This window comes from Eutrigla gurnardus (genome assembly GCF_963514095.1).
Source record: "Eutrigla gurnardus genome assembly, chromosome: 8".
Classification (NCBI taxonomy): domain Eukaryota; kingdom Metazoa; phylum Chordata; class Actinopteri; order Perciformes; family Triglidae; genus Eutrigla; species Eutrigla gurnardus.
Window position 1 is genome coordinate 22,326,980 of NC_139922.1, and position 15,523 is coordinate 22,342,502.

At 47.8% G+C, this 15,523-nt stretch overlaps 1 protein-coding gene across 2 annotated transcripts; it reads right to left on the reverse strand.

Moving 5' to 3' along the window:
• Positions 1–2: 2 nt before the first annotated feature.
• LOC311016658 (semaphorin-3F-like) lies at positions 3–10,621 on the reverse strand. 2 transcript variants are annotated; one of them, XM_084014513.1, is made up of 18 exons: positions 10,098–10,618; positions 8,236–8,372; positions 5,406–5,566; positions 5,256–5,318; positions 5,002–5,121; positions 4,740–4,833; positions 4,522–4,641; positions 4,247–4,392; positions 4,019–4,133; positions 3,832–3,901; positions 3,587–3,731; positions 3,265–3,487; positions 3,080–3,168; positions 2,941–2,982; positions 2,697–2,854; positions 2,553–2,620; positions 2,335–2,462; positions 3–1,849 (listed from the first exon to the last, which is right to left on the reverse strand). In XM_084014513.1, exons 2-18 carry the CDS (start codon positions 8,345–8,347, stop codon positions 1,457–1,459), a joined length of 2,247 nt encoding a protein of 748 aa, XP_083870639.1. In that variant the 5' UTR covers positions 8,348–8,372; positions 10,098–10,618; the 3' UTR covers positions 3–1,456. The 2 variants fall into 2 exon arrangements, with proteins under 2 accessions (XP_083870639.1, XP_083870638.1); XM_084014512.1 differs by having other exon boundaries at positions 4,740–5,121; positions 10,098–10,621.
• Between the last annotated feature and the right edge of the window lie 4,902 nt (positions 10,622–15,523).

Sequence of the window (15,523 nt, forward strand, 5' to 3'; positions counted from 1 at the left end):
AGAGAATTCTGAAATGTTTATATATTTGTTCCAACATTTCCAGTGTAGGTTGAACAGCGTGAATACTCACAATGATGGTGACTGGCGGCTCGGACCGGGGAAAAACCACTGAAAAGAGCCATTTTTTTAAAAAATCTGTAAATACAGCATTATGACAGGACACCAACGATCAATACTAAATCCGAGCCAGTTCCATTCCCCTTTTTAAAATAACATACTGTACAAAAACAAATTGTTCCTCTTTCATTTTCTCATACATCTGTGCAAAGATCCCAAATTCCCTCGAAAAACACCACCACCGACAAAGTGCATAACTGGAAGAACACCGCGTGCTTCACAGACCTCCAACACTCGCAGGCTGGAGGTCACGAGAGCACAGGACAGTAAAGGGAGTCATCACATGACACAGCCAATGGAATCAGCTCAACACAATACTTTACACCTTACAAACAGCATTACACACCACGTAAAATGTACAACTTGCAACAAAACAACACATATGCATGCAACATATGCATTCATAGCATCATATTCATACAATACAAGAGTAATCCAATGACCATATATATATTATATTCACAATCAATATATTACATTTCTGTTTCGAGATACTTGGCAGTATCATACCTGTGGTTCTGCACGTCGAAGCCCCAGCAAGTACACGCTGCGGTTACTTTACATCACACCTACGTGGAATATGTGATCCATCACAACAAGCAAGCTTGGAAATACAAAATTTAAAGATTCAGCTGCCGAATAATCCTTTGCTCTCGCAAATGATGTCGTTGGAAAATCAAACCTGGAAGACACATAATAAGCAAAACGTGGATGTTGTGAAAATGACCTTATGTCACAGATGCTGGGGTTTCCCACAAGCACCTGAACATACCACCAAGAATCCCGAAGATAGGTGATCATTCTTGAAATATGGAAGATAATTAGGGCGATGCATAACGGGAAAAATGCATTTTTTTTTAGAATTTCTTTTTTTGAAAATTAATTTTTTTGAAATGTTCAGTAGTAGTTTGATTTATTCTCAAAAGTTTGATGTTTATCCTCAAAATAAATTTGAATTCCTACAAAAATAAAACATCCAATTTATTTTTTCTTACGTCTGTCACCTAAATTGAAAGTCATTTTGATTTTAAGTTAGAATAAATATTTTCCCCTTATGCCTTATACCCTTCTTATAAGAACAAGCTGACACCTGGGAGATGGTAAATGTAAAACTGTGCGGTATCCTTTGGGAAGTGGTCACGTGTAATGTAAAATATACACAATGTGTATTTTCTAGGCTGACACTTCTAAAACCACAAATATAGTACTTTAACGACAGCATGACAGCATCACCTGCTAATGAATGGAGGTGATACACAAACATGCATGTCAAACATAAAAGTCCACCATTAAAAGTCCACACAGGCCAGTGTTGGACCGCGCCGGTCCCGCCCCCCCCCTAGCCGAGGCCTTGGTCCTGGCCCTCCGTGTGCCTGCGGCTGGTGCGCTTGCGTTGCTGCTGCTGCTGCTGCTGCCGCTGTTTGGGGCTGAGCTGCTCCCAGTAGGACTGGCAGTACTGGTTGATCAATCTGATCTCGGGCGGGAAGGGCGTGGAGACGAGGGACGACTGCAGGTAAGGTCCCGCGTGGCGAGTTTTCGGCTCTTCGTCCTCGTCTTGGGCGGTGAGGGCCAGAACGATATCTCGGTCCAGGATGCGCAGGGCCACGCGGGCCACCGTGTGTTTGAAGTTGTTCTCGGTGGCGAGGCAGTGGTAGAGCCCCGCGTCCGATTGGTTCAGGGACTTCAGGAGGATGCCGTGGTTGGTCTTCAGGATACCTGCTGTGCGGGTGAGCTGCAGAAAAGGGAAGGAAATGGTCAAAGAGGGAACAACATATTTGAATTTGTTTAAAGATTACAGCAGCTGGGGCTCAGGAGAGCGAATGTCCACCAATGAGTTAGGTCGGTGGTTTGATTCCTGACCCCTGCCAAAGTGTCCTTGAGCAAGACATTGTGTGAATGACTGGAAAAGCACTATATACATTAAAATCAGTCCATTTATGTTAGTAGGTTTATTCATAATTCTAGCTGAAAATGAGATGAGAAAATTGGTACCATTCTCATATCTGACCTGTAAATATGAAGCTACTGCCTGGAGCCAATTAGCTTAGCTTAGCATAATGATTGGCATCAAGGGGGACACAGCTAGTCTACCTGTCAGAAGGAAACTAAATCTACCTTAGAGACATTCTCATCTAACTTTCCGCAAGAAAGCAAATAGTGGTATTCCCCAAAATGTCAAACAATTCTTTTAACATTTCCCGAGAGTGCTTTCCTCACCAATTTCCTCTTGCCTTCCCTCTGGAAGAGCCACTTGACGGAGGCCTGGGGGGAGCGAGGCTGACACTCTAAGAAGGTGCTGCTGCCCTCCACCCCAAACTGCACCGTTTCCCTCAGACGCTTCTCCACTGCACGGCCAGAGAGAGGGAGAGAAGAGATGGTGACAACTGCCACAAAACAGAATTTGACGTGTGCGTGAAAAAACCCTAAAGCCGCACCTTTGGCATTAAAGCCCCTGCACTGCCTCAGCGGGTCGCCGTGTTTGACGTCTTGTCGTCTGCTCCTCCTGAGACAAAGATAAGAATTAGGAATTACACTTTACCCCTCCAGACACGGTGCACTGACGTGGAGACGCCCCTGACCTCTTGGTGGACGGGGTGAATGCGGAGCAGCTCTCTCCATCCCAGGCACAGTAGGGGTCTCGGGCCAGGCAGCAGTCGGAGCAGGCCCGGCCGTAGACGCCACAGCGGTGCAGCGACACCTGGGTCAGCCCTGCGTCCGACGACACGTACAGCTGTTGCTGTGGCGACGCAAGAAAAAAATACATGAAAACTCAAAAATAACAAAAATAAAAATAAAAAATGTGCCTTTTCAGAAGAAGCTTACTCTTTTAGAGGATATTTTCATTGTTTTGACCGGAGCTCTGGACTGTAAGTAAATAATAAAATAACAAATAAATGATAAATCATCACAACCTCTTCATTTTAGTATTTTTGTCTTTTCAGGACCATATATATAGACGTACTCGGAAAACCTCCACTTCCTCTAGCGTCAGTTCCTCCATGCTGGTCGGGTCCTTCGGCAGAACGATCACTTTCTGGACGGTGCCCCGATCTAGGAGCGAGAGAAACCACCATGTGAGACCCGCATGTTACCGCCGAGGCTAATCCTCCAGTCGGACCGGTGCCATCAGCCCCGCGGCTGTCCCACCTGTCCCCAGGAAGAGCACCTCGTAGCGTCCGTCCACGGCATCCACATGATCCACCACCAGGGCGGTGAATCGGTAGTCCACGCCCGTCCTCACCACCAGGGGGCGGCGGTGGATTGGATAAACGGGATGGATCATGAGCGGATGGGCCCGGATGAAATTCACAGCCTCGTCTGAGAAGTTCTTGGAGGAGCGGATCCCGGGGGTGAAGGTTCCTCCCGGACACTGGATGGGAAGAAGAAGATCTTTTGTTAGCTTTCTTTTTGATGCAGATTTAGACGTCATGTGGTTTATGATTTGGAAGGTAACAGGATTGAATCGTACTGTTCCAGGCCGCGGGTAGGGGATCTTGCCGGTGTACTCTGTCCATTGGTAGTTATGGCCGTGTTTGTGGGCGAACGGCCCGTTGAAGACATTGCGGATATCGGCCATCGAGTACACGCAGACTGCCGAGCCCTTGAACACGGAGCTTGAGACAGAAACACGATTGAGGTGAGAGGGGCGAGGTAAGAGACGAGCTTGCAAACTTCTTCCCGAGATCAAAAAACACTGGAGTTGAAACAACTCACCCCGCTGTGGTGAAGAGAGCGTACACCATGGGGTTTCGTTCATCCTGCGTCGGCTGGATGAACACGTCTCCTGGAAGAAGACACAAAATCAATAACATTCAAAAGCGGTCGCAATTAAAATGCAATCAGTTCAAACGCAGTGCTTATTTTATCAGGCGTGGAGGGGGGGGAGGAGGGGGAGGCTCACGTAGTTCATCAAATCGCGTCTCCACTCCGTCGTCTCCTATCACCGAGCAGATAAGACGAGCCTTCAGGAACGTCGTCCAGCGGTTCACCAGGGACTTCTGGCCTCCTTCATCATTCTAGGCAGGTGGGAAATTAGGTCACGGCTCGACGAGCACAACGCGCCTCGTATTACGAGGTGAGCTGGCGTGTGTTTCTCGTGTAATTATACGACTGCGGTTTTTGAGCTCACCAGGCACACTCTTCCCACCCTGGCGAGGACGCTGGGGCTCGCGCCGCCGCTCGAGTCCAGACTCTTCTCGCGGAAAAAGAAGTACAGCTTGTCGTCATTCCTTTCTGCACTGTCAGGGATCTGCTGGATCTGAACAAACACGGGCTCTGGGGGGGGGGGATAAAAACAGATCATCCAAGGGGGGACGATTGAGGCAAGCGGTTGTCAAATAAAATGAGGGGGAGCCACAACCTGCAATCAGCGACGTTTACCGCCTCACACCCACACTTACTCACCGTTGAGCCACCTGGAGTCGTACTGCTCCGTCCTTATTGCCGTTCTCCCTCCCATGGTCCTGAACAGAGTGGCATCTGTACTCATGAAGTCAATATGAACCCCCGCATACAGGTTACCATCTGCAGAGGTGAGGCAATAGGAGAAGAGAAAGGGGAGTTATGATTCATTGGCGTGAGGAATTTCATCATTTTGCTCTATAAATTAAAGCACGTCTTACCGAGCAGAACGGCAATGTTCTCCTGTTTGGGATCATATGAACATTTTCCCTTCCCTGAATCCACGTACCCAGGCACCAGCCGAAACAGGTAGTCCTGCAGGGAGAGAGAGCGTGCATATAAATAGAGCCTAAAACGCCACATGGGAGCAAAATCACAAACAAAAAAATCAGTGTCCCAGTTTGTCGTCGTGAAATGTTTAACACTTTCCAGGCCCACTGCGGAGGGATTCTGTGAACCCCTGTTAAAAGTCTCTGCGTTCACCTCTGCCCTCCAGCCTCTATTGACGAATGTGCAGATGGGTTGGTACGCGCCCGTTCCACAGGTGTAGAGGTGGGTGCGGTTCCACGGCTCGATCAGCCGCACGAAGTTGGCACATTCGCCCTGAACAAGAGGTGCGGAAAGACGAAATGGAATTCATCAAACATCGTCATCGCCGTCATTGTGCCGCCTTGAAAGCGCAAGGGGGATTTTTTTATTTTTTATTTAAAGAACAGGATGTAAGCGCGTGATCCCACCTGTCTTCCCTTTCCTGTCATCTGGCATTCTCCCTTTCTCTTAGCGGACGCCGGCCAGTGGATCTGGAAAAAAAAGAGGGATTATTGCATTCAGAGACTTAATGCCACATACCAAAAGGCAGACTGGATTGAAGAAAGCTCGTTACGCACTATGAGGGGCTCCTTGTTGACATTCTGCATGTCCAGGGCCACCAGGTACTCCCGGCTGCCCAGGTACAGACGGCCCTGATCCTGGTCCATCAGGAGGATGCGGTAGTCGCTGGTGTTGAAGGAGAAACTGAAGGGCCGCGCCGCCCTCGTGTCCATCAGTTCTGTGTGGGGAGGGGGGGGAAGAAGCCCAACAGCAGGGGGAGCAAAGGTTACCTCAAAAAGCTAGTCGCTTCTTCCCTTAATTCCCTTTAACATGTTTCATTACCGACTCGGATGAACTTCTGGTCCCTTAAGCAACAAACCCACTCTCGCTTCTTTTCTGGAAAATGTGTGTCACTGATTAAATATAACCCAACTTGGAGCATTTGGAGAAACATATTCGCTTTTAAGATCTCAATATTTTATGTGTCCTGACTGGCTGATTGAGTTTAAGGCGCCGCACGCCCCGCCGGAGTCGGATGCAAAAAGCGGGTCCCTTAGGAAACACGGTCAGTGGAACTCGGAGCTAATTCCTAAGATCAGGATTGTGTTCAGCAGAGCGTAACCTGTTAAGACACGCCGCGGTGGAAAACGTTGCCCTTCTTTTTCTTTCCTCCCGAAAGCTTTAATTGAACAATTCTCATCTGCTGCGAAGACAAATGGACCACGTGCCGCACCCTGAACGCCATTTCTTTGGAATCACGTGTTCCAGATATTGACCACCATATGTGCAGCGGAGGCATGTTAAAGACAGCGGGGCTTATATATTGACAAATGTTCACCGAGGCCCTCAGAAGCCGGCTTACAGGGATTCAGGAGGAAGCGCAAATCTTTATTTACATCAAAGCGCCAGCCATCTTCCTTTTTGGAGGTCAAACGCTAACAGGATGCGGTGGAGGTGCCTAAACTAAAATAAGCGGCGCAATCGGATCTCCGGACGACACGAGATGGAGCCTTCGGAGGCGGGGGACGAGGTCCGGTTCTGTTCCTGAGAGGTAAACACAGGATAACAAAAGGGTCTGTCCGGGCTCCACTCGGCCATAGTGGATTCACCGAGAGGGGCTAAATGTGGAAACGCCACACCCCTATACATGTCTCCATCCTCCCAAAATAGCAAACAATGTACTGCCATCATCTGGTAAACATTCAGCAAACACTTATCCCCTGACAGCATTCTGACACCGCCGGGGAAACACGGGGGAAGGACACACGATTCACGTAAGCTACTACAAGCCACTACGAGCTCTCGTGTTACAGCCGAACAACGCATTGTCACCGAGGGTCCACTAATGACCACCGCCGTTTAGTGCCGGGGCAAATCTGAAGTATGGGGCGAAGCGGTGACGGGGCACGAGCGTCTGAGACACGGCTTCGATTACACTGCACATTTTGCTCTCTAGCAACGACTGAATTCCACCTCGGCTCGACCCCTTTGAAGTTTAACCGACGCGTCGTCCCAGAGACAGGACAGGAAACAATATGAGGTCTCTATCCTCCACGGGCCTCAGGGTGTCACTCAGGCCCCCGGCTCATTCGCTCAGAGGAGGGTCACGTGTCCTCCAGCCGGCCCTGAAGCCTCCTCCACAGGCGCCTCGGGGAACAAAGAGACCCGGTGTCACAAACAATGAACAATAAATCCTCAGAGTGGGAGAAAACAGTCGGGGAGTAAATCCAACTTTTCTCCCTTTTTGTTTGGTATTAGGGAGGGGGAGGGGCAGATCTATGACTGTGGCTGCTTTATCTTCAAAAACCTGAACACTCAAATGGTTCAGCTGCTCGGACAGCTCTGTGCAGATGGGAGATTCTGTAGGTGTAAGGTGATCAAGTTCAAGACCAAACTTGTGGAATTAGTCTACTAGGTTGCACACACACACACTGTTGTGTATAAGCTGTTTACTGCGAGGGGGATTAGTGGTAAATCGCATGTAAAAATGCACCGCAATCACTCTCTAACGAACAGCACGTAGACAGCTGTTTTCAGGCTCCCAATCCCCATCGGAAGAATACAAAAACAGCGTCCTGCGTGTAGACGTGCAACTAGTGTTCAACCGCAGATCTCGCGATTAGCTCACCGCAGATATCGTGTCTGACGTCACCCTGACGTTGACACCACGCAAAAAAAAAAACATTAAAAAAAAAGGCTCTTCGTTGAATCATCGAGGGCTGCCCGGACCTGACCTGGGAGCAGCGGCATCGCGACTCACCTCTGAACGTAAGCGCCGAGGAATGCTGTTAATTTGCGTTCACACCTTTAATTCTGCTACTTCAGGTGAGGAGCGTGTGCAGGTGCACTTAGCGGCAACATCATAGGGGGGGTGGTCTCATCCAGCATTGTTTCAACGGTCTCATCCGCGTATTAGTAACATGAATCTCTGCTGGTTTACGGTTCAGCAGGGCGAGGAGAATATACGGGGAAAAAAGGCTTAAACACCACCATCCGTGCCCAGATTGGATTTACACCCCCGCGGCCAGGACGTCACAGATCTGAAATATCATTTTAGCTCCTGTGATCAGATTTCAGGTGTTTCCTTCCCCATGTCAGACATCAAAAACAAAGAAAGACAGGTCAGACTATAGTACGTGTGAGTTGAAGGGCGTGGGGAGAAACTCTGTCGAAGGGCACCACCGGCAGACCAGCCACACGTAACATCCACCTTTTGTTTTCAGCGTGGCGCTGTTTGACATGTGGCAGGAAATGCCTTCTTTACATATGCATAAAGAGGAAACATAACCGGCGTGTGAGTGCGTGTGGGTTTAGTTTAGCTTAGTGGGAGAAATCAAACAAGTAGAAGAAACTATTAAGACAAGCCCTTCTGTCAGTGGAGTTTTAAGTTAATCTGGAGGAGCTCACCTTTGAAGGAGAGGCGGATCCGCGGGGCGGACTGCTGCAGGCCCGAGCCTCGGTACACACACAGGGCCAACAGGAGGAGTTGGGCTCCAGATGCTGTCATGGTAACAGTCATGCAGGTAGCCCACAGAGATCTAAATCTGGAGGGGGAAAAAAAGAGAGGAATGAACTATTATTATTATAGAGTGCCCCATGAGAAATGGGAGACAGAAAAAGAAGGAAGGACAGGCAAGAGTCTCTCTCTCTCTCTCTCTCTCTCATCAGAAGTCAGGCCTGCAGCCTTCCAAGGCGAGACGTATAGTTTGTCAGGAGAGAACAACGTCCAAATCTCCACACCTGCTCTGGAAAATATGACAGCCTTATTACTTATTTAAAGTGTAAATGTAGCGAGGTATGTGTTAAGACTGTATAATGGTTTTTGCAAGCACAGTCACATGGGAGGGAGGGGAAAAAAACGCCTGAAAAGGAGGTGATTCGTGTCTTCATCCTCTACATTTCCTTAAACGTGTGATACTTTCTTCAACATATATTCCACATACATTTTCCTAGAAAAGTGGATAAAACAAGCCTCCGATACCCATCTTGTCTCTGCCCGAGGCTTTCGACAAAAGCACGTCGACGTCCTCCAGAAGTTGACGAGAGAAATATATGACAGTTCAAAGAGCCAGGTTTCCCCCTCGCCGAAACAATTTCTGACAGTTTAGGGGTGTTGAAACGCAGCCCAACTGTAAGACCTTAACTAAAGCATTCATTATGCATCTGCACTTTGCTGGAGAGGATCCCGTATAAATTATGAATACTAAAAGCTGAGTCCACAACATCCATTAAATTGTCTCCCCCCCCAAGGTGTGCGTTGCTCGTTCTATAAGCCATCCCACGGGCTTTCCTGTTTCTCATGGCATTCATGTAGCCGAGGCCCCCGTGGGCCGCTGCGAGCCTCCAAACCAGGGCTTTTAGGGGGGGAGATTAAACACGGTGGAAAAACTAGAAGGGGGTGTCACAAAAACACATCGTTATGTTCGACAACGAGGCATTCGTTTATGTGTGACACATAAAAAAAAAAAAGATGTTCCCATTAAAAAAAAAGAAGGAACAGTCTGATGAAACTGAAATGACTGGCTTTGCCGAATGTTTGGAAATTAAAACCAGAAGCCAGTGGGAACGCCTCGCTGGCTTCCTGGCCAAAAAACGAAATAAATCACATTTGCCATACATCTGCTCACCAGGGAGGCTTGACCTCTATTCCACCTACCAAATGCTTTATATGCATTTTTAATAATCCATATTCCCCCGTGAGATGGGCAATGAAAAAAAATGATATGGAGACACAGGAGTTTAGGTCACAAATTGTTGAAACTATCATCTGGATCACTCTGGATTTATTTTGAATGACAAATAAAACCAATTAGTCAACCAATCATGAGCACACATGGAGACATTTTAAGTGCTTATTTGAATATTATTTTAGGAAGAAATGGCAAGGCAACAGGGCAAGTGGTGATTACTGAATCACATGTCCAGCTCATAATAGTTCATACTGTTTATTTAAATCACCGATGAGGATGTAAGGAAATAAGAATGTCTCCATATACTGTAATTTGTGGTATTATTATGATATTTCTACTGGTTTTCTAGACTGGGTGGTAACGACAGATTCAAGTTCATCTGCAGCTAATAATATATAGTTTCCATTTATGAACAAATAACACATAATTACAGGATTTCAATAAGTTCGTGTCCTTCCGCGCGGAGGAGTGCGCACTTACCTGTTAACTCAACACCCAGAAATAGGAACAGAAAGAACCGCTGCGCTACACAGTAACCACGCACCAGTTAAAAGTTAAACCAACACTTAAAGGTCCTACCTTTTTTTTTCCTTGTTTGGTTGCTTTCAGGACTTCCTCGATGGCCGCTTCGTTTATTTCTGAGATCCGGAAGGAAAAGAAAGGAGGGGGAAAAAAACGGAAAAATGAAACTTGCTGGATGTTACCGCCGCATTCCCCCCGCGTTTAGTGCCTCGGAGCTGGGCTGGAAAATGTTCCCTCAGCGGCGCCGCGCAGGCATTAAACAATCCGATAGGTTGGCGAATTGAGAGAGAGAGGGAGAGAGACACAGAGAGAGAGAGAGGGAGAGGGAGAGAGAGAGGAGGGGGTGCTGCCTAATCAGTCGCTGTTGACCGGTGGCTTTTCTTCCAGGCAACACATACAAAAAAATATGAAGAAAAGAAAAACACATAGATGATCCCTGAACGATTGATCCACTCTTTTAAAAAAAGAAAAAGAAAGTTTGAAGCCAGCAGCAGCGTCGGAGCTTTGGTCCTTTAAAGGGGGCTTGTTGGATTGTGAATGGAGTGACCAGGTGCAGGTGTTGGGAGACCTGCTGCCCTGCTGCCCCGCTGCCCTCTCCCTTCTGCTCTGCCCCCACCCAGCCTTCCCCTCTCCTGTTTGGCCCACAGCAGCATTGGACCAAACCTCCCGGTGCACCATATGGGTATGATTAACCCCGTCGCTGCTGGGGAAGTTTGAGTCTCACCACTCTCACTCCCATTCATCTGTCTTTTCCTTTCCCCTTTGTTTGCAAAGTTTATTTCAGATGAATAATTCAGTTTTATGGTGACGCAGCTATGGTTTTTTTTTTTATATAAATGTGTTTCCTTCTTTCTCCTGCACCATGGAGGGCCACACACTATTCTTATACATGATTCAGGAGCTGAAATCCACTATTAAAGAGGTGCACTCGGACAATGTCGCCATTACTTTTCAGTTTCTCAGAGTCAGGTCAACCGAAAAAATAAAAAAAAGATTCCTGGGATTCCTGCGTGGCCGGCTCCAGAGCTCATGACAACGGTGACAAAGCAGCCAGAAGGGGGGGGGTTGGGTTGGGACTGGATGTAAAGGACATCCATCCTGTTAACAGAGCCTTGAGCTTGAAATTAAAACAGCTCTCTGAGCGGACTGGCTTTTGTCGTGAGCTCTGACGCAGTACGGCGCACCGAAGACTCGAAAAAAGCAGAGGGGTCAATGTATTCTGAGCTGCACGACGGTCTCGTAGAATAAACACACGAGGCAATGTGGTGCGTCAGTGTGTAAAAGAGGTCACAGGAGAGGGCAGTCCCTGGCAAGCATATATGATAGCTTGAATTCTTTTTTGGATTTATCTTTAATTGACTTTCTCAGGGGGGTTTGGATCCACCGTCACGCGGAGGGAGTTTGCGAGCGTGCGACCTTATCTCGAGTTGGGCATCAGCCAGAAGTGAGCTACAGGCAGTTGTGTGTCAAGATGTGTCCAGGAGGGAGTCTTTGTTTCCTGCCCCACAGGAGGCATCCCTCTTGTTTCCAGTTGAGGAAATGAGTCACGAGTGTGTGTTAGGTTCAGGTTTCCGTGCGCTCTCAACTTTGGCCACGGACACCGGTACACTGACCAGCCGCCTAACGTCGCCCGTATCTCCCGGTTGTACCATCCTGTGGTCTTATCTGGCCACTTCTACCTGGACTTTGCTAAAGAGATACCAAAAAGGTCTTCCATCATCAGCGGAACGGTGATTTTTTTGCTCTGTGTACCCGAGGACGAAGAGCAGGAAATAGTGCCTTTAAATGGGTTGGATCCGAAAACAATCACAGAGGCTGTTAAAAAAAAAAGCTCTGTCAGGAAGATCCGCTCATCTAATGGGTAGGTAAAGCGAAGGTAGACATTTATCCCTGTAGGCCAACCTTAAGGCTCCGGAAAACCCCGGGTGCCTCAAACACATCAATCATGACAATAATCATGAGTATTGTCCCCTCGAGGAAAAACAACCCATTATTTGACCCACTGATGGTCTCTTCCTACATGTATGTTGACGAATTGAGGAGTGTTTAAGGGCAACGTCCTTGCCAATGCATGCTGGGATAGACCAGCATGACCCAGGGAGGAAATTACAGGGTAGAGAAAATAAAGGTGCAAAGAACCACCATGTTTATTCGCTCTGTTTCCAAGCACAACGCGTCTGACATGGCTCTACTTATTATTACCCTACAGGTCAGGGGGGAAAATGCACACAATGAAAAAGCAAGATAAAGGGAACAGGTGCTGCCGTGGGACGCCTCGTGAACTTCACACATCGACGACTATCAAAGGAGAGCGACTTCGGAAAAAAAATTTGACACGAAAAGGGTGCAGACGTGGCGCACATTCCAGTCGCAGCCTGCTCGCCTCGCGTGGTATCGAAAGTGAGGTGACTTGACAGGTTTTTTGGGGTTTTGCAGAGAACACTGAGCAAGCGAACAGGAGCTGCAGCTTCCCTGAGATGGAGCACCGTCTGCAAACGTCCAACAGTGCCACGTGTCCACTGGGCCAGCCAGCCAGCCAGCCAGTCACCATCTGCCTCGAAAGACAAGACTGGCACTCTCGCTCGCTATAAAATGCAGCTGGGAGAATCAACAGCTGTCGAAGAAGAGCTTTTTCCCCAAAAAACAAGGGGCGTGTGTGTTGGGGAGGGGGGAGGCTTACAGTACATGAAAAGGAGGATGTGATGCGGTCTTTAAAGGTAAATCTGTCAGCACTCACAAAGAAGCATTTGGTTAATAGCCGGTTAAAAGTGTAAGAAAAACTGTTCAAAATCTCTTTTTGTTGTTCGCATGTGCAACTTCAGCTCCATCTTCACCTCTGTTGACGGACATTGTTTCTGCACACCGACATACATGCGCACAGTGTGTGCATGCAGACACGCGCCCGCTCTGCCGCTTCAATTAAAACGAAGAAACGATTTCTCTTATCTCCCCACACACCCTTCTCTATCTCCCCCGTCTCCCGGAGACACCCGGACTCCAGGTGAATTTCAATGTCAAAGGCACGGAAGGTAACGCAAACGCCTGCAATCTGTTCACTCGCGTCGAGCAGGTTGTGTGTGTGTGTGTGTGTGTGTGTGTGTGTGTGTGTGTGTGCACGTGTACATGCGTGTGCTGTATGTGCAATGTGATTGGTGGTGGTGGTGGTGGGGGGGAGGAGGGGGGGAAGGCCTTTTCATCAGTCTGGTGTGATCACGGCGCTCTGTAACTGGGCCCCGGCGTGAGCATGCACTCTGTGATCTCCCAGATAAGAGTCATCCATCTGCTGTGTGTGTGTGTCGGGGCCCAGGCAGCTCCGCTTATCGCCTCACTCATCCGTTTCCCTCCATCTTACTCACTCTTTTCTCTTTTTCTCGTCCCTCTTTCCCCCCCCCCCCCTCCTCTGCACAGTTCAAGTCCTGTGCTTAATCTTGATTATCTGACAAGCAGACAATCACATGTAGGCGCACGGCGGTGTTGAAACCCTGCAAATATGTGTGTGACGTGCAGCTCCCACTAATAGGCATGCATGCTTGGAGGGGCATTAAAGAACGCAAGCTTTCATGTAGCCAGGTACCAGACACACACACACACACACACACACACACACACACACACACACACACACACACACACACACACACACACACAGTAGTGTTTTCATGACATTACATTGATTTATTTCCAGGAGATTTACCCTAACCATAATCCTAACCCCTTACCCTAACTTTTACCCTAACCTTAAACCTAAATCTAACCTTAAACAAGTCTTCAAATCTTAAATTAAATGATCTACGGATTATGAGGACATGCATTTTGTCCCCGAAACGAAAGGGAGTCCCCACAACGTGACATAAACCGGAAACAATCAGATTTGTCTAATTGGGAAATTGGGAAAAATCGCAAATTGGGAAAAACCCCAGCACACACACACACACACACACACACACACACACACACACACACACACACACACACACACACACACTAGTTTTTTCATGACTGTTGGAGACGTTACATTGATTTATTAATTTCCAGGAAATTAACCCTAATCCTAATCCCTAGGATAATCCCAACCCTTAACCTTTAACTAAATCTCACTTTAAACAAGTCTTCACCCTAAAATGTAATGATCTATGGATTATGAGGACATGCATTTTGTCCTCGAAAACGAAAGGGAGTCCCCACAATGTCACATAAATGGGAATCAGATGTATGTCCCCATAAAATGGGAAAAACCCCACCACACACACACACACACACACACACACACACACACACACACACACACACACACACACACACACACACACAGGTAGTTAGTATTCAGGGGGCCCTACCCAAGCCTATCAGATTACCCATGTGCCCATGAGAGCAGCACGAGCCCTTTCCCTCCAGCAGAAAACAGACCCGTCCTCCCCAACATCCATCACACAGGTGAAGGATGAGCCGCTGCTTTTGGTCTACGGTGATTCGGTCTGAGTAGCAGATTCCTCCGAACCACTCTGTGAAACGTGAGAGCATGAAGCGGCGTGACAAGATGATTTGTGTACAGTAGCAACACCAGCTCAGCCCAGGGGAGTGGAGTTTACACGGGGGAATCCATTTAGGCTTTTGCCACATAACAAAGGCTTCACAGACGAACCTCAGACCACAAAGCAGAGCGAGGACGGCTTTGTTGTCCCAGCAAGTCTGTACTTAGTTTGTCACGATCAATATTGTAGGAAGCTATTATTAATTCATAGTCATAAAAAAACATGTTGTGCCGCGTGGCGGGCTGAGTTAAGGCTGCCTCAAAGAGGAGACAAACACCGTGTTTCACATGGGATCATTACATGGGGTATAACGCGTTTCCATCATCAGTATTAATAGTATATGCCCATCCGAGACTGCATACCCTGGGCGCTGCAGGGCCTACGGCAGGACAGGTTTTTGCTAGTGGAATATTTATAGCTGTGCATTAAAAGTGGAATCAAGGGTTTAAGTGTACCATTGCAACACCGCCGCTGCTCCTTTGTCTGGGCCTGTCCAAAAATGTCTTGCCCGGGGGCTATTTGCAGTGCTCCATCCAAATGTCAGATATCACACACCGCTGTCATATCAAAGCTGGCGCACATTAAAGAACAGCTGTATCGCAGTGGGGTTTTGTTTGATTCCCTTCTCTGAGGACACGATGCAGCCGAAGCATATCAAAGAGGTGACGTCGCCGTGAATAAATCCCACATGTATGCTTTGTTATTAGAAGCTTAGATGTTGTGTACAGGCAGTGGTTCATTATTTCTCATTAAAGATCACCTGAAAGCTTAAGTACCGCCATTAAAGTACTAAATTATAGACTGTGCTCACTTGTAATTGAAACGAACAAAGTCTAGCCCGAGATGAGATATAATCTGAGCTACACTGCCATCTTGTGGTATAAAAGAAAAGTCCAGCTCGGTGGTAAAACAAAGCGCAGAAAATCCGGAAATGTAGTCAGAGACAGCGAG